Source organism: Pan troglodytes, chromosome 7, assembly GCF_028858775.2.
Source record: "Pan troglodytes isolate AG18354 chromosome 7, NHGRI_mPanTro3-v2.0_pri, whole genome shotgun sequence".
NCBI lineage: Eukaryota > Metazoa > Chordata > Mammalia > Primates > Hominidae > Pan > Pan troglodytes.
Window position 1 is genome coordinate 47724808 of NC_072405.2, and position 17899 is coordinate 47742706.

A 17899-nucleotide genomic window follows, 5' to 3' on the forward strand; every position below is an offset into this window, starting at 1 on the left:
TTTTAAAAGATTTTTGTTATTGTTCTGCTGATAACGTCCCTTAGATTTGCATCCAAGTAATTTCAAAGCATATTTATAAACACGCTTTCAGATTTTTACTGAAAATTTACAGTTGATGTGGGGATGTGTATTTTAGTGTATTTAATATGATGTGTGCTAGGACTTGCAAAGGAAAGAGTACCTATGGACCCCAATAAACTAAACTGTTTCTGCTTCTGCTAGAGGCAGAATTTTAAAAGGTCTGAATAAAGAAGTAAAAGCTAGGGATTGCAGGATTACACAGAATGTAGCAGTAATAGTTTGGGACATTAGAGAAGATTTGTTGGAAGTCTGTCTGAGCAGGGACTGTATGGGCTGTTCGGCATTCAATAGCTGTCCTATAATGGTGTCCCCAGCCATGGAATGTTAAAATCACAGCATTTGCAACATTTTCTGCAAACATGCATTTTGCCTGGTTCTAGCTAAACTGTTTGCATGGTATATAAATGTAATGGGAAGAAACTTGATTGCTGTCAGTAACCAGAATATGTTTATATTTGTTTCTTTTCTCACTGTAACTGGAAGTTAATTTAAAAAGCGATGGTCTAAGTAAAAGATATAAGCAAAAGCGTCACCAGGCACCACCCTAACCTGAGAATTGACAATTAGGAATCCTTTCTTTTTTAACAATAAACTGACTGGCGTATCAATGCTGAGACGCTTCTCTTGAGTGCTCAGCTGCCTGCCAGCAGCGCGTTACCTACTTCAATCACCTCCCGCTTCGTCTGTGCGCTTTTCCTCTCCGTAGCCTTTCTGGGCCGCCTCACGCGCGCTCAGCCCTGCGCGAGGGGCGCCTCTCCAGCTCTCAACGTCTCAACTGCTGTTCATCGCCAGGGCTCTAAGACAGCGAGCCATGTTCCTTCTTCTGGTGCTTCCCACTGGACTTGGTGGGATGCATGCAGACCTCAGTAAGTCCAGGAATCCAGGCTTCCGAGGGAGACCTTGTTCACTCTTTCCACGGCCCAGGTCCAGCCCAGACTTTACCCTGGCTCCACGCTCTCCCGCTTTCTCCTGGCCCGTTGCTTCAAGGTCTGTGGCCAAAAAGGCAGAGAGGCAGCCTCCGACAGAAAATCGTTTAACTTCTCTGGGATGCCTTCCTGATGCAGAAAATGAACAAAAATGAAATATGTGGTTTTTTCCACATACAAAATTCTGCTACTCTACGAATAATTGCATCACTGTAAAAAAAGCTATCTACCAAGGATTTACTGATTTGGCAACTGTTATCCTCCACCTGCCCCACTGAAAAGTGCAGATCATCCTTGTATTCAATATTCTATATTTGTCCCTGCAAAACCTTTCTTGATGCATCTGTGTTTTCTCATTTCCACATCTGTTTATAACACTGAATCTGGTACTTAGTGTTAACTTAGCTGTGCCAGTGCCAACTGTGCGTGTGTGTGTGTGTCTGTGTGTGTGTTGAGAGAGGGATTTGCAGGGGAGAATGGGAATAAAAATTTGAGATCTTGACCAGGGGTCAGAAATTTGTAGGTAAGAATGACTAGAAAGACAGTGGAAAGGGCGAGATGTGTAGATTATTTTAAAAATAGCTGCTAATGTAGAGAAACAAATGCAGAATCAGAGTTAGAAATGAATAACATAAGACCACAGGTATCAAAATAACATAGTTTATATTTATTTTTAGATCCTCATAAAATCTTCCTGCAGACCACAATTCCAGAGAAGATTTCATCATCGGATGCAAAAACAGATCCAGAACATAATGTAATTTTAATAATATTTTTACTATGAAATGTTGTTCAAGTTGCGTTTAATGTCAAGACCAAAGGTGCTGAATGTGGGCAGGATTGCACTTCTTGGAGGCAGAGCTGACAGCTGAGAACAGGTTCACAAGAGGGAGCATTTTGATGTTTATGAATGTGTGAGACTGTGTGTGTGTTTCTGTTGATGATGTAGGATTTTAGGGATAAGATCCCTTGGAGCCAAAATGCTAGGTATAGGATCCCCCAAGTTTGAAATTTAAGGAGGTAGCAGAAAACTTGGATCCCCCCAGGACCAGGATTAGGGTGAGGCAAGTGAAATGAATCATGTAACTACAGGATCAGATCCTGCCTGTCTTGAAAATTTTGATATGTTTTTCAAAAAAATATGGTGGTGTTTTTTTGCATTGATTTTTAAAAAGGTTGCATTAAGATATGATTTATCTTGATAACTGAGTTTTCTGGTATCCTAGTTCTAGCCCTAGTGATCCCCTAGTGATTTGTCTTAGCTTTTACTAAGTCAGTGAGGATCTGAATAGTGATGACCTCTGGGCAGGCTTATCTGTTAATGATCACATCAATTTCACAGTCCGAGATTGGATGGTAGTGAATGTTCCTTCTCTAATAATTCAGCAGGAGAATACTTCTCACATGGCTTCTTCCAGTATAAGATAATCTATTGTTATTTAGTAATTATGGGCCTCCAAATTTATTTTTTTTCCGTTTAGTGGTTTCAGAAATCTTTCCTCTCTGTTTCACATAAGGATATACTATTTATATCTTTTCCCCTTCCCCATATACCCTTTTTTTACCTTTTCTTCCTCTAGTAGCTGAGTTTTATTTACCAACATGCTTATCATGCAGCTTTGAACACCCCTCCGCGCTGCCTCCCAAGTGAATTACTAGCCATGCTGTGGTGTATGAGCCCTATGACAGCTTCCCTTTCTGATTTGGAAAGAAGAGGTGACATTATATCTTTGTTTAATTTCCTTTTTCCTGAGATCAGTAATGCCAACTCTCCCTTTCCATTGTTTATCACTGATAATCTTTGAATTCCTCACTTGTCTAATTTCCAGAATTTTTATAAAGGCATTTATAATATGGAAATTCAGTGTGTTTCTTTTAACTATAATGATTTAAAAATTTACACTGTAATATATTTTAGCAACAGAAAATTATAATTATTGTGGGATGTGATTTTATTTGAATATGTTTGGTATCATATGGGGTAGGACCTGCAAAAGTAAAAGTGCCTAAGGACGCACAGTTATAAGATTTTGTAAATAAAAATACAGAATACCCAGTTAAATGCATGTGTACATAAAGATAAAAGAGAAATGCTACATGAGGCTTACTTATACTAAATTATTTGTTGTTCACCTGAAATAAATTATAAGCATCTAAATTACATACTTCCTTCTTAAATTACAGCTTCCTGATGATTTGACTTCCCCTAACAGTTCCCTGTTTTGTAGAATTTGCTTGCAATTATAGTCTGTTTCATTTAGATCGCAACATAATTTCTACAGTGGTCACACCCAATGTATTTTATTTTTTTTTCTAGTGAACATTTCCAGTAGTTTTACAGTTTTTGCATTTTACATTTAGGCGTGTGGTCCATTTTGAGTTAATTTTTGTGAGGGATTTAAAGTCTGTGTCTAGATTCTTTTTTATTTTTATATTTTGCATGTGGCAATACTGTTGTTCTAGTATAATTTTTTGAAAAGACTGTCTTTTAAAAATATTGTTTTGCCTCTGCTTCTTTGTCAAAGATCCATTGACCATATTTATGTAGATCTATTTCTGGGATCTCTATTTCTTTGAACTGTTTGTCTATGATTTTGCAAACACCACCGTGTTTTGAGGACTGTAAATTTATACTAAATCTTTTATTTGTTTTGAGACAGGGTCTCACTCTGTTGCCCAGGCTGGAGTGCAGTGGCACGATCTTGGCTCACTGCAACCTCTGCCTCCCAGGTTCAAGTGATTCTCCTGGCTCAGCCTCCTGAGTAGCTGAGATTACAGGTGCCCGCCATCGTGCACAGATAATTTTTGTGTTTTTAGTAGAGACAGGGTTTTGCCATGTTGGCCTGGCTAGTCTTGAACTCCTGACCTCAGGTGGTCCACCTGCCTTGGCCTCCCTAAGTGCTGGAATTACAGGTGTGAGCCACTGCGCCTGGCCTTATACTAAGTCTTGAAGTTGGGTGGTGTCAATTCTCCAACTTTGTTCTTCACCTTCAATATTATATTGGCTATTTTGTGTCTTCTGGCTCTACATATAAAGTTGAGAATCAGTTTGTTGGTATCTATAAAATAGCTTGCTGATATTTTCATTGGGATTACATTGATCTATAGATGACGTTGGAAAGAACTGACATCTTGACAATATTGAGTCTTTATATCTGTAAACATGGAATATCCCTCCATTTATTTAGTTCTTTTGGAGTTTTTGCATTAGTTTTGTAGTTTTTCTCATAAATATGTATTTTGCTATATTTATACCTAAGCATTTCATTTTTCAGGGTGAAATGTAAATGACATTGTGTGTTTCACTTAACTTATTACCTGTTCATTTGTTGGTACAAAAGAAAGATAATGAGTTTTTATTTTTATTTTTTATTTTTTTACTCTCTATGAGGAATTTATTGATAGGTTATGTATTTTATTTTCAAGACCAGTACCTTCTCATTGTAAGAAATGAAACAGGTCCTTTAAAAATAAATAAAATTTGAGGAAAGACTTCTAAAGGCATTAATTAGCCTGTCTAAAATCCTTATAAATCTGCTACAATTTATGTAAAGTAACAGAAGATTGTGAAATTGGTATTTTAAGAATCCTAAATGATATTAAGCAGCCTTAATCTTCTTAACAAGCTGTGATTACTTCAATTGACTATGTTTACAGTGGGAAATTGGAAAATGTACTTTCTTTGACTTGAATTTCAGGGCTAACCTGAAAGTACTTTTAGTTTGAATAGCAATTATTTACAGATTATATTAAAAATTACCGTATTTAAAGTGAAAAATTATCATTGTAGTGCTATTGATAATAGCAAATGCATAATGCATGGGACATAAATCAGGTTCTATAATTAAACATTTTTTTTTAAGTTTTCCTATGCAAATTTTATTTTTTTTATTTTTTATTTTTTTCTTTTTTTTTTTTAATTATACTTTAAGTTTTAGGGTACATGTGCACATTGTGCAGGTTAGTTACATACATATACATGTGCCATGCTGGTGTGCTGCACCCACTAACTCGTCATCTAGCATTAGGTATATCTCCCAATGCTACCCCTCCCCCTTCCCCCCACCCCACAGCAGTCCCCAGAGTGTGACGTTCCCCTTCCTGTGTCCATGTGATCTGATTGTTCAATTCCCACCTATGAGTGAGAATATGCGGTGTTTGGTTTTTTGTTCTTGCGATAGTTTACTGAGAATGATGATTTCCAATTTCATCCATGTCCCTACAAAGGACATGAACTCATCATTTTTTATGGCTGCATAGTATTCCATGGTGTATATGTGCCACATTTTCTTAATCCAGTCTATCGTTGTTGGACATTTGGGTTGGTTCCAAGTCTTTGCTATTGTGAATAATGCCGCAATAAACATACGTGTGCATGTGTCTTTATAGCAGCATGATTTATAGTTCTTTGGGTATATACCCAGTAATGGGATGGCTGGGTCAAATGGTATTTCTAGTTCTACATCCCTGAGGAATCGCCACACTGACTTCCACAATGGTTGAACTAGTTTACAGTCCCACCAACAGTGTAAAAGTGTTCCTATTTCTCCACATCCTCTCCAGCACCTGTTGTGTCCTGACTTTTTAATGATTGCCATTCTAACTGGTGTGAGATGGTATCTCATTGTGGTTTTGATTTGCATTTCTCTGATGGCCAGTGATGGTGAGCATTTTTTTCATGTGTTTTTTGGCTGCATAAATGTCTTCTTTTGAGAAGTGTCTGTTCATGTCCTTCGCCCACTTTTTGATGGGGTTGTTTGTTTTTTTCTTGTAAATTTGTTTGAGTTCATTGTAGATTCTGGATATTAGCCCTTTGTCAGATGAGTAGGTTGCGAAAATTTTCTCCCATTTTGTAGGTTGCCTGTTCACTCTGATGGTAGTTTCTTTTGCTGTGCAGAAGCTCTTTAATTTAATTAGATCCCATTTGTCAATTTTGTCTTTTGTTGCCATTGCTTTTGGTGTTTTAGACATGAAGTCCTTGCCCATGCCTATGTCCTGAATGGTAATGCCTAGGTTTTCTTCTAGGGTTTTTATGGTTTTAGGTCTAACGTTTAAGTCTTTAATCCATCTTGAATTGATTTTTGTATAAGGTGTAAGGAAGGGATCCAGTTTCAGCTTTCTACATATGGCTAGCCAGTTTTCCCAGCACCATTTATTAAATAGGGAATCCTTTCCCCATTGCTTGTTTTTCTCAGGTTTGTCAAAGATCAGATAGTTGTAGATATGCAGCGTTATTGCTGAGGGCTCTGTTCTGTTCCATTGATCTATATCTCTGTTTTGGTACCAGTACCATGCTGTTTTGGTTACTGTAGCCTTGTAGTATTGTTTGAAGTCAGGTAGTGTGATGCCTCCAGCTTTGTTCTTTTGGCTTAGGATTGACTTGGCGATGCGGGCTCTTTTTTGGTTCCATATGAACTTTAAAGTAGTTTTTTCCAATTCTGTGAAGAAAGGCATTGGTAGCTTGATGGGGATGGCATTGAATCTGTAAATTACCTTGGGCAGTATGGCCATTTTCACGATATTGATTCTTCCTACCCATGAGCATGGAATGTGCTTCCATTTGTTTGTATCCTCTTTTATTTCCTTGAGCAGCAGTTTGTAGTTCTCCTTGAAGAGGTCCTTCACATCCCTTGTAAGTTGGATTCCTAGGTATTTTATTCTCTTTGAAGCAATTGTGAATGGGAGTTCACTCGTGATTTGGCTCTCTGTTTGTCTGTTGTTGGTGTATAGGAATGCTTGTGATTTTTGCACATTGATTTTGTATCCTGAGACTTTGCTGAAGTTGCTTATCAGCTTAAGGAGATTTTGGGCTGAGACAATGGGGTTTTCTAGATATAGAATCATGTCATCTGCAAACAGGGACAATTTGACTTCCTCTTTTCCTAATTGAATACCCTTTATTTCCTTCTCCTGCCTAATTGCCCTGGTCAGAACTTCCAACACTATGTTGAATAGGAGTGGTGAGAGAGGGCATCCCTGTCTTATGGCAGTTTTCAAAGGGAATGCTTCCAGTTTTTGCCCATTCAGTATGATATTGGCTGTGTGTTTGTCATAGATAGCTCTTATTATTTTGAAATATGTCCCATCAATACCTAATTTATTGAGAGTTTTTAGCATGAAGCGTTGTTGAATTTTGTCAAAGGCCTTTTCTGCATCTATTGAGATAATCATGTGGTTTTTGTCTTTGGTTCTGTTTATATGCTGGATTACATTTATTGATTTGTGTATATTGAAACAGCCTTGCATCCGAGGGATGAAGCCCACTTGATCATGGTGGATAAGCTTTTTGATGTGCTGCTGGATTCGGTTTGCCAGTATTTTATTGAGGATTTTTGCATCAATGATCATCAAGGATATTGGTCTAAAATTCTGTTTTTTGGTTGTGTCTCTACTCGGCTTTGGCATCAGAATGATGCTGGGCTCATAAAATGAGTTAGGGAGGATTCCCTCTTTTTCTGTTGATTGGAATAGTTTCAGAAGGAATGGTACCAGCCCCTCCTTATACCTCTGGTAGAATTCGGCTGTGAATCCATCTGGTCCTGGACTCTTTTTGGTTGGTAAGCTATTGGTTATTGCCACAATTTCAGCTCCTGTTATTGGTCTATTCAGAGATTCAACTTCTTCCTGGTTTAGTCTTGGGAGAGTGTATGTGTCAAGGAATTTATCCATTTCTTCTAGATTTTCTAGTTTATTTGCGTAGAGGTGTTTGTAGTATTCTCTGATGGTAGTTTGTATTTCTGTGGGATTGGTGGTGATATCCCCTTTATCATTTTTTATTGCGTCTATTTGATTCTTCTCTCTTTTTTTCTTTATTAGTCTTGCTAGCGGTCTATCAATTTTGTTGATCCTTTCAAAAAACCAGCTCCTGGATTCATTAATTTTTTGAAGGGTTTTTTGTGTCTCTATTTCCTTCAGTTCTGCTCTGATTTTAGTTATTTCTTGCCTTCTGCTCGCTTTTGAATGTGTTTGCTCTTGCTTTTCTAGTTCTTTTAATTGTGATGTTAGGGTGTCAATTTTGGATCTTTCCTGCTTTTTCTTGTGGGCATTTAGTGCTATAAATTTCCCTCTACACACTGCTTTGAATGCATCCCAGAGATTCTGGTATGTTGTGTCTTTGTTCTCGTTGGTTTCAAAGAACATCTTTATTTCTGCCTTCATTTCATTATGTACCCAGTAGTCATTCAGGAGCAGGTTGTTCAGTTTCCATGTAGTTGAGCGGTTTTGAGTGAGATTCTTAATCCTGAGTTCTAGTTTGATTGCACTGTGGTCTGAGAGATAGTTTGTTATAATGTCTGTTCTTTTACATTTGCTGAGGAGAGCTTTACTTCCAAGTGTGTGGTCAATTTTGGAATAGGTGTGGTGTGGTGCTGAAAAAAATGTATATTCTGTTGATTTGGGGTGGAGAGTTCTGTAGATGTCTATTAGGTCCACTTGGTGCAGAGCTGAGTTCAATTCCTGGGTATCCTTGTTGACTTTCTGTCTCGTTGATCTGTCTAATGTTGACAGTGGGGTGTTAAAGTCTCCCAATATTAATGTGTGGGAGTCTAAGTCTCTTTGTAGGTCACTCAGGACTTGCTTTATGAATCTGGGTGATCCTGTATTGGGTGCATAAATATTTAGGATAGTTAGCTCTTCTTGTTGAATTGATCCCTTTACCATTATGTAATGGCCTTCTTTGTCTCTTTTGATCTTTGTTGGTTTAAAGTCTGTTTTATCAGAGACTAGGATTGCAACCCCTGCCTTTTTTTGTTTTCCATTTGCTTGGTAGATCTTCCTCCATCCCTTTATTTTGAGCCTATGTGTGTCTCCGCACGTGAGATGGGTTTCCTGAATACAGCACACTGATGGGTCTTGACTCTTTATCCAATTTGCCAGTCTGTGTCTTTTAATTGGAGCATTTAGTCCATTTACATTTAAAGTTAATAGTGTTATGTGTGAATTTGATCCTGTCATTATGATGTTAGCTGGTTATTTTGCTCGTTAGTTGATGCAGTTTCTTCCTAGTCTCGATGGTCTTTACATTCTGGCATGATTTTGCAGCGGCTGGCACCGGTTGTTCCTTTCCATGTTTAGTGCTTCCTTCAGGAGCTCTTTTAGGGCAGGCCTGGTGGTGACAACATCTCTCAGCATTTGCTTGTCTGTAAAGTGTTTTATTTCTCCTTCACTTATGAAGCTTAGTTTGGCTGGATATGAAATTCTGGGTTGAAAATTCTTTTCTTTAAGAATGTTGAATATTGGCCCCCACTCTCTTCTGGCTTGTAGGGTTTCTGCCGAGAGATCCGCTGTTAGTCTGATGGGCTTCCCTTTGAGGGTAACCCGACCTTTCTCTCTGGCTGCCCTTAACATTTTTTCCTTCATTTCAACTTTGGTGAATCTGACAATTATGTGTCTTGGAGTTGCTCTTCTCAAGGAGTATCTTTGTGGCGTTCTCTGTATTTCCTGAATCTGAACTTTGGCCTGCCTTGCTAGATTGGGGAATTCTCCTGGATAATATCCTGCAGAGTGTTTTCCAACTTGGTTCCATTCTCCCCATCACTTTCAGGTACACCAATCAGACGTAGATTTGGTCTTTTCACATAGTCCCATATTTCTTGGAGGCTTTGTTCGTTTCTTTTTATTCTTTTTTCTCTAAACTTTCCTTCTTGCTTCATTTCATTCATTTCATCTTCCATTGCTGATACCCTTTCTTCCAGTTGATCGCATCGGCTCCTGAGGCTTCTGCATTCTTCACGTAGTTCTCGAGCCTTGGTTTTCAGCTCCATCAGCTCCTTTAAGCACTTCTCTGTATTGGTTATTCTAGTTATACATTGTTCTAAATTTTTTTCAAAGTTTTCAACTTCTTTGCCTTTGGTTGAATGTCCTCCCGTAGCTCAGAGTAATTTGATCGTCTGAAGCCTTCTTCTCTCAGCTCGTCATTCTCCGTCCAGCTTTGTTCTGTTGCTGGTGAGGAGCTGCGTTCCTTTGGAGGAGGAGAGGCCCTCTGATTTTTAGAGTTTCCAGTTTTTCTGTTCTGTTTTTTCCCCATCTTTGTGGTTTTATCTACTTTTGTTCTTTGATGGTGGTGATGTACAGATGGGTTTTTGGTGTGGATGTCCTTTCAGTTTGTTAGTTTTCCTTCTAACAGACAGGACCCTCAGCTGCAGGTCTGTTGCAGTACCCTGCAGTGTGATGTGTCAGTGTGCCCCTGCTGGAGGGTGCCTCCCAGTTAGGCTGCTCAGGGGTCAGGGGTCAGGGGTCAGGGACCCACTTGAGGAGGCAGTCTGCCTGTTCTCAGATCTCCAGCTGCGTACTGGGAGAACCCCTGCTCTCTTCAAAGCTGTCAGACAGGGACATTTAAGTCTGCAGAGGTTACTGCTGTCTTTTTGTTTGTTTGTGCCCTGCCCCCAGAGGTGGAGCCTACAGAGGCAGGCAGGCCTCCTTGAGCTGTGGTGGGCTCCACCCAGTTCGAGCTTCCTGGCTGCTTTGTTTACCTAAGCAACCCTGGGCAATGGCGGGCACCCCTCCCCCAGCCTCGCTGCCGCCTTGCAGTTTGATCTCAGACTGCTGTGCTAGCAATCAGTGAGACTCTGTGGGGTAGGACCCTCTGAGCCAGGTGCGGGATATAATCTCGTGGTGCGCCGTTTTTTAAGCCCGTCGGAAAAGCGCAGTATTCGGGTGGGAGTGACCCGATTTTCCAGGTGCTGTCCATCACCCCTTTCTTTGACTAGGAAAGGGAACTCCCTGACCCCTTGCGCTTCCCGAGTGAGGCAGTGCCTCGCCCTGCTTCGGCACACACACGGTGCACGCACCCACTGACCTGCGCCCACTGTCTGGCACTCCCTAGTGAGATGAACCCGGTACCTCAGATGGAAATGCAGAAATCACCCGTCTTCTGCGTCGCTCAGGCTGGGAGCTGTAGACTGGAGCTGTTCCTATTCGGCCATCTTGGCTCCTCCCCCTCGATAATGAGTTTTTAATATTAACTTCGTATCCTGCAACCTTGCCACAATTGTTTATTTGTTCCAGGGTTTTTTTTTTGGTGATTCTTTCAGATTTTCTACATAGACAATCATGTAATCTGTGAATAAGGACACACATTTATTTCTAGCAAACCTGTATCCATTTTATTTCCTTTTTTGCTTTATTGCATTAGCTAGGACTTTCAGTGTGATATTAAAAAGTACCGGAGAGAAGGGAAGTCCTTTGCCTTGTTCCTGATTTAATAGGAAAACTTTCATGGTTCTCACAGTTAAGAATGACATCAGCCATTAAGACCCTATCTCCAAATATGGTCACATTTTGAGGTGCTGGGGATTAGTATTTCATCTAATGAATTTTTAGGGGGGTTACAATTCAGCTTATATCAGTTGGATATTGTATATGAAAAGATGTGGAGGCTCTGGATAATGTGTCTTTCGAGAGTTTTTTCCTTCTATTGGTTGGTTTTGTACATTTTTGGTTTATTTTAGTTTTTTTTGTTTTAGCTTTGTAAGATGTGGATTTAAATTTTATTGTTGCTTTCATATTATCCTTTAATTTTAATCTTATTTGTTTAATATCAAAGGATTTTAGAGGGCACAATTTTAAAGGTCCCTTCCAAATTCCACTTATACTTCTTTTCAGAATGCCATTCAACCGATTCCTCACAGAACATTTACCTGAATCAAAGTAGCTTGTTATGCTCCAGTATAAAGTTGAGGAATTGAAAACTGTTAAATGCTATTTATTAAATTAACCAAATACATAATTTAATGACCATTGCATTTTCTATTATCTTCTATGGTGTTCTCTAGACATGTCTTTAGTCTCCCTGTATTCTCTCCTACATTCTATTCCAGAGGAGTTTGATTGCTCACACAGATAAGTAAAATGCAATTGCTTTTGATGTTATATTGCTAGAAGTTTATTACATTTCTTGTACTTATATCTTTTGGGAGGGTCTCTTTCAATGAGCAGGACAATTTACCTTCCAGGAGAGCTCTAGGTAAGCAACGAATGGGTCCTCACAATTGAGGTGGACATCCTTGATGGTGGGGTCTGTCTGAACTGAAAGATAATAATCATCAGGTAAGCTTCTCCCTCAGAGGTGTGAGTAATAGTGAATAGCAGGCAAGTGAGTGCTTTATCACTTAGTTCTCAATGCAGAATTCTGAAGCTCCAAGTATCTGTGTGGGAAGGAAAGCCAATATAATGGTTACAGGTTGTTATTAATTTTTTCAATATTTTAAAGTCTAATTTGGAGAAGATACACTATTTGGCATGTGTTATTATTGAATTTTTCTAATAATTTTGTTATAGGTTATTTACAGATTACCATAGAAGGAAAGCCATATTTTGTCCATCTCAAAAAGCAGTAAGTAATTAGTTTGTCCTTTCAAATTTTAATACTTTGGCTTCTTAATTTCTAAAAGTATGTATAAGTAGAATGAATCATTTTGATTCAAATATATTGATGCCTACTCTATACTGGGTATTGAGTAAAGTCCTAGGCATGCAAAAGAGAATAAAACATATTGCACTGTTAAAGAATTTATAATAAAAAAAGATACATTCAGATACCTTAATAGAAAAACAAATAATTTTATTATAATATGGTAATATGATAAATGTGTAAATAGTATTACTTGGAAGTCAGGAAAGGCTTTTATGGAAGAGGTAAGAGATTACTTGTATCTTAAGGGAAGAGACAGAGCTATATAAAGTAGAGGGGCAGGACAGGGGGACATTTTTTTTTCTGAGAGAGTCTTGCTCTGTTGCCCAGGCTAGAGTGCAGTGGAGTGATCTCAGCTCACAGCAACCTCTACCTCCTGGGTTCCAGCAATTCTCATGCCTCAGCCTCCCAAATAGCTGGGACTACAGGTGTGCACCACCATGCCTGGCTAATTTTGTGTACTTTTAGTAGAGATGGGGTTTCATCATGTTGCCCAGGCTGGCCTTGAACTCCGGCCCTCAAGCATTTCTCCCTCCTTGGCCTCTCAAAGTGCTGGGATTACATGCGTGAACCACTGCACCCAGCCAACATTCTGTTTCGAGAAGAAATCATGGTAGAGCACAGAGGTGTGAGACAGAGTGGCTTTTCTGATGTGCACAGTCAATGTGAATTACTGAAGCACAAATTTTCTGAAAAATAGAGGTAAAAGATTCGGGAAAGGTAGGTAGGAGCCAGGCTGTAGAAGATTCAGAATGCCATGGTCAGATATTGGGAGCCAAAAATGGTTTTAAGTATGTACTTATGTAGCCACATTGAGTCTTTTAGGCTGTTTTTGAGGGGACAAAGTTAGAGTTAAGGTGATCAATTATATCACGATACAGTTTAGGTGAGTAACAGTGGTGGTTTGAACGATGGCACCAGTGATAGCACTTGAAAGAAAAATCGGTGGACCTCAATATGGATTTGGTAGAATGATTAGTAAACAGTGAGGAATTTCAGATAATTTAGTTGTCACTCAAGAAAATGAATAGGCTATAGCATAATTAACTGAGGAATATGAACAGGGGATATATTTGTGTGAGGAAGGGGTGATTTCGGTTTTTTAGCACATATGAGATATCCAAGTGTGTTTTTTCCTCTAGATCAGGGGTGTCCAATCTTTTGGTTTCCCTGAGCCACACTGGAAGAATTGTTTTGGGCCACATATAAAATACACTTATGATAGCTGATGAGCTAAAAAAAAATTTAAAAATCTCATAATGTTTTAAGAAAGTTGCTGGAAGTATATTGCATTGGGCCGCATTCGAAGCCATCCTGGGCCATATGTGGCTAGGAATTTGAATCTCTGAAAATATTCAATAGGAATATTGGAAAATAGTTTTAGCTATAGGTATATAGATTGAGCAGAAAGCAGTAGCTTGGCTGTGTTTTTTTTTTAATGAGTGCTCTTACATAGGGTGCTTATAAATAGATCGTGGCTAAAGACTGGACCCTGGGAAACGGCAATGTTTCCTGGGATAGGTTGAACAAAAACAGCAGCCAACATGGAAGATAAAGCTGGAGGGACCAAGGAGGTAGGAAGAATAGCAGAAGAATGAAGTGTTACATAAATTAAGTGAGGGGACTGAGTGGCCACAGTTTTCAAAAAGAAGCTAGAGGTCCAATGTAACAATGATTTTTTAAAATGCCTTTTGGATTTGGCATTCTAATATTTGTGGATCTTTTCCAGGGAAGTTTTAGGGATAATAAGAATTGAGAAAGTGAAGGAATTGTGTGTAGACAATTCTTTTGATGAAATTTTAAGAATTGAAAAACATGTACATAAAGAATAGCTACAGTAGAACATGGGGTCAAGAAAGAGTTCTTTAGGATAATAATGACTTATTAGTATCATTTTAAATAGCATTATGATAAAAATCCAGTAGAGCATAAGAGTTCAAAATTATAGGATAGAAAAAGTAGTGTCCTCCGTATATGGCACAGGATGGTATCTGTAGCACCAGTGTAAGGGTTTGTTCTGAATGAAAGCAGTAATCTTCTGGCAATAAAGATAAGGAGTGCAGATGGGAACAGGTGATCTGACAGTGAGGGAACATGGGGGTTTTGTGGGATGAGTGACAGGAGTAGTCTCAAGTTTTTGAATAGTTACTGAGGGAAATAAAATTCTGACCGGAGTTATTGAGAAGAAATTGGCCCTTAGCATAGCTTAGCAAATATGAATTTGTAGTGAGACCAAGTAACTCTTTCTACATTTTCTGTTTGTATTAGTCTGTTTTCACACTGCTGATAAAGACATACCTAAGACTGGGCAATTTACAAAAGAAAGAGGTTTATTGGACTTACAGTTCCACATGGCTGGGGAGGCCTCACAATCGTGGTGGAAGACAAGGAGGAGCAAGTCACCTCTTACGTGGATGGCAGCAGGCAAAGAGAGAGCTTGTGCAGAGAAACTCCCGTTTTTAAAACCATCAGATCTCATGAGACCCATTGATTATCACAAGAACAGCATGGGAAAGACTCGCCCCCATGATTCAGTCATCTCCCACTGGGTCCCTCCCACAACATGTAGGAATTATGGGAGCTACAAGATGACATTTGGGTGGGGACACAGAGCCAAACCGTATCACTGTCCTAATCTTACACTTTAATTTTGAAACTTTGGTATAAAATCTAAAATCAATGAGTGAAATAGACAAAGACTAGAAAGTTCCATGCTGGAAATTGGGACCTATGCTATTTCCTCTTCATGTCTCTAGCAATCTGAGTTGCTCATTTATCTGCATTTTTGTATTGTATGTTATTCCAGTTAAAATGTCTCACTAAGCACCTAATTCAGTTTAAGTGCTAGAAATACATGGACAATAATAAAACAAGTCGATTAGCACTACTTTAAATTTTTCAGTAAAAAGAAAATTTGTATAAGAATATTTTTTCTACCTTTTTTGTTTCACAACTTGAGCATGTTTTTATTATTTTTGCCTAGATCAATTTTATCTTCAGCTTCTGTTATTAATTCTTATGACGAAAATGACATCCGTCATTCCAAACCTCTGCTAGTTCAGGTAAGAATTAGGTTTTTTTTTCTTATGTATTTGTAATTCTAGATTTCTTTAAAAAGACAAATATTCTATAATAACTAGAATGTTATTTTACATATTTGCTGAAATTGAATAACTTGGGCTGGTGCTTATTTCTACATGGCACAAATTTATTAGGTAATTGCCAATCATATTAAAGTAGAAATGTAGCTAAAGTAATAAATAGTAAATGTAGCTAAAGTAAAAAATAAATAAAAAATATAAAGTAATACATATAAACAAATATAAATAAAATATATGGGGTGTTTATTTTAAAAATAAGTTATCCATTAATTTTTCTTTTTTTTTCTAGATGGATTGCAATTATAATGGATATGTTGCGGGTATTCCAAATTCTCTTGTGACTCTCAGCATATGTTCAGGACTCAGGTTGTAGACTACTTAAAGATACTCAATTTGCCAGTATTATATCCTGCTAGCCTATGAATTAATTCTCCATGTATCTGTTCTAATTCTACAATCACCTTTGTTATATTTCAGTTCCTTAAGGACTGAACCAAAATTACTAATAAAATAGTATTGATATTCCAGCAGTATCTGTTCCTGATGAGAGGCTACCTGTTGATACTGACAGGATCTGCTGCTTTAGGCTTTAAGAAAGCTTGAGTGTAGGGAGATTGATTGGTCTCCTCATACTTTTTTAGTTTTCTCAAATTCTGTTCTTGTCCAATTTCCTAATGTCCTAGAAAAATTGACAATTGTGGAATGCATGGGACTAATGGACGCTGGCTCTGCAGTCAGTCATTATTAGGCATATGATACCTTCAATCCAGCCCACACAAACAAATGATTTAGGGTATCAAGTGTCAGAGGAGAGTTAAGTGTATCAAAGAGAAGGAATCAAAGACTAAAGAAGAGACTGCCTAGAGATTCTACAAGCTGGTTAGAAAATATACATAATAGAAAGGGGTTTTAACCTGTTTAAGTGCACAGATCCATGCCACTACCATGCTTTCTTGAAGATAATCACAGATTTGTAATGTAAGGTAATATGTATCCTGTGATATAGTGGTCTAGTTCTGGTGTAAGAAAGACCCCAAAAGATAAAGAGATAAAAGTAAAAAAAAAAAAAAAACTAAGGTCACTTTAGATCTTAAAAACTGTGGCCCAAATTTCTCGTTATAATATTATGGTTTTAGACTGGGCGCGGTGGCTCACGCCTGTAATCCCAGCACTTCAGGAGGCCGAGGCGGGCGGATCACGAGGTCAGGAGGTCGAGACCATCCTGGCTAACATGGTGAAACCCCGTCTCTACTAAAAATACAAAAAATTAGCTGGGCGTAATGGCGGGCACCTGTAGTCCCAGCTACTCGGGAGGCTGAGGCAGGAGAATGGCGTGAACCCGGGAGGCGGAGCTTGCAGTGAGCCGAGATCGCGCCACTGCACTCCAGCCTGGGCAACAGAGCAAGAGTCCGTCTCAACGAAAAAAAAAAAAAATTATGGTTTTAGTAGAATCATTTCAGACTTGTTTCGATTGTCTTAACACTCAGGGGAACAATGCAGCTGAAAAACATCTCATATGGAATTGAACCGATAGAGGCTGTATCAGGATTTATACACAAGATTTATGAAGAAAAATATGCTGACACTAATATTCTCTTAGAAGAAAATGACACTTATACTTGGTTTAATTCAGAGTATCAAGTCAGAAAAAGTTCAGAAGTAAGTATTGACTCTTTTATTTTAATTTAGTATAATTTTGTGTAATAAAAAATACTTTCAGAGCCAAGATTTGGTGACTTACAAATCTTAAAACTATTTTACTTCTTCATGAGGGCCCTACATGACTTTTAAAATGGCAAGAGAATAAACTTATGTTTGTCATTAGGCTTGCTGTTAGATGAAAGCTTAGCAAAAACTTAATCTTAGAAATATAAAGATATGAATATAGTATAAAAGAAACTGAAACATTAATTTTCATATGTGGACATTTAGATAATTAATGTAAAATATTCTTTTTCTTCAATTACTCAGAAAATTTAGGGGAGAATATTATACAACCTGGATTTCTCAGTTGAGAGTTCAAAAATGGATGAACAACTTATATAAAGTACATGTAAAGCAAAGTGATGATTTTTTTCTCTACCAAGACCTATAGACTGCTCTAAATAACACGTCTGGCTCTAGCAAATTGCCATTGGTTGTAAATTTTAATATTTTTCTAGACTACATTGTTTGCCAGAAGTAACTTCCTAGTAATTGGTAGCAGAAAATCTGCTTGCGTGAAAGATTAGTATGAAAATTATCAAAAGGCTAAGAAAAACCAAAGCTGTATGTTATAAACTGAAAATTTCAGTTTCAATTATTATAAAAGTAAAAGATACCTGAGTTTTTACATATCTTGAGAAGTCCAGTAGAAAAGTCTTACTACCCAGGGCACTTTG

The 17899-nt window shown here is 38.1% G+C and overlaps 1 protein-coding gene across 1 annotated transcript in view; it reads left to right on the forward strand.

Annotated features, from left to right (window-relative positions):
- The first annotated feature begins 829 nt into the window (after window positions 1-829).
- Window positions 830-17899, forward strand: part of LOC735522 (disintegrin and metalloproteinase domain-containing protein 5) — a 148022-nt gene continuing 130952 nt past the window's right edge. The window contains exons 1-6 of the mRNA XM_063817045.1: window positions 830-947; window positions 1685-1775; window positions 12295-12339; window positions 15401-15479; window positions 15808-15884; window positions 17006-17177. Coding sequence (XP_063673115.1) covers window positions 893-947; window positions 1685-1775; window positions 12295-12339; window positions 15401-15479; window positions 15808-15884; window positions 17006-17177 — 519 coding nt within the window. The 5' untranslated portion in view covers window positions 830-892. The remainder of the gene's footprint in view (window positions 948-1684; window positions 1776-12294; window positions 12340-15400; window positions 15480-15807; window positions 15885-17005; window positions 17178-17899) is intronic.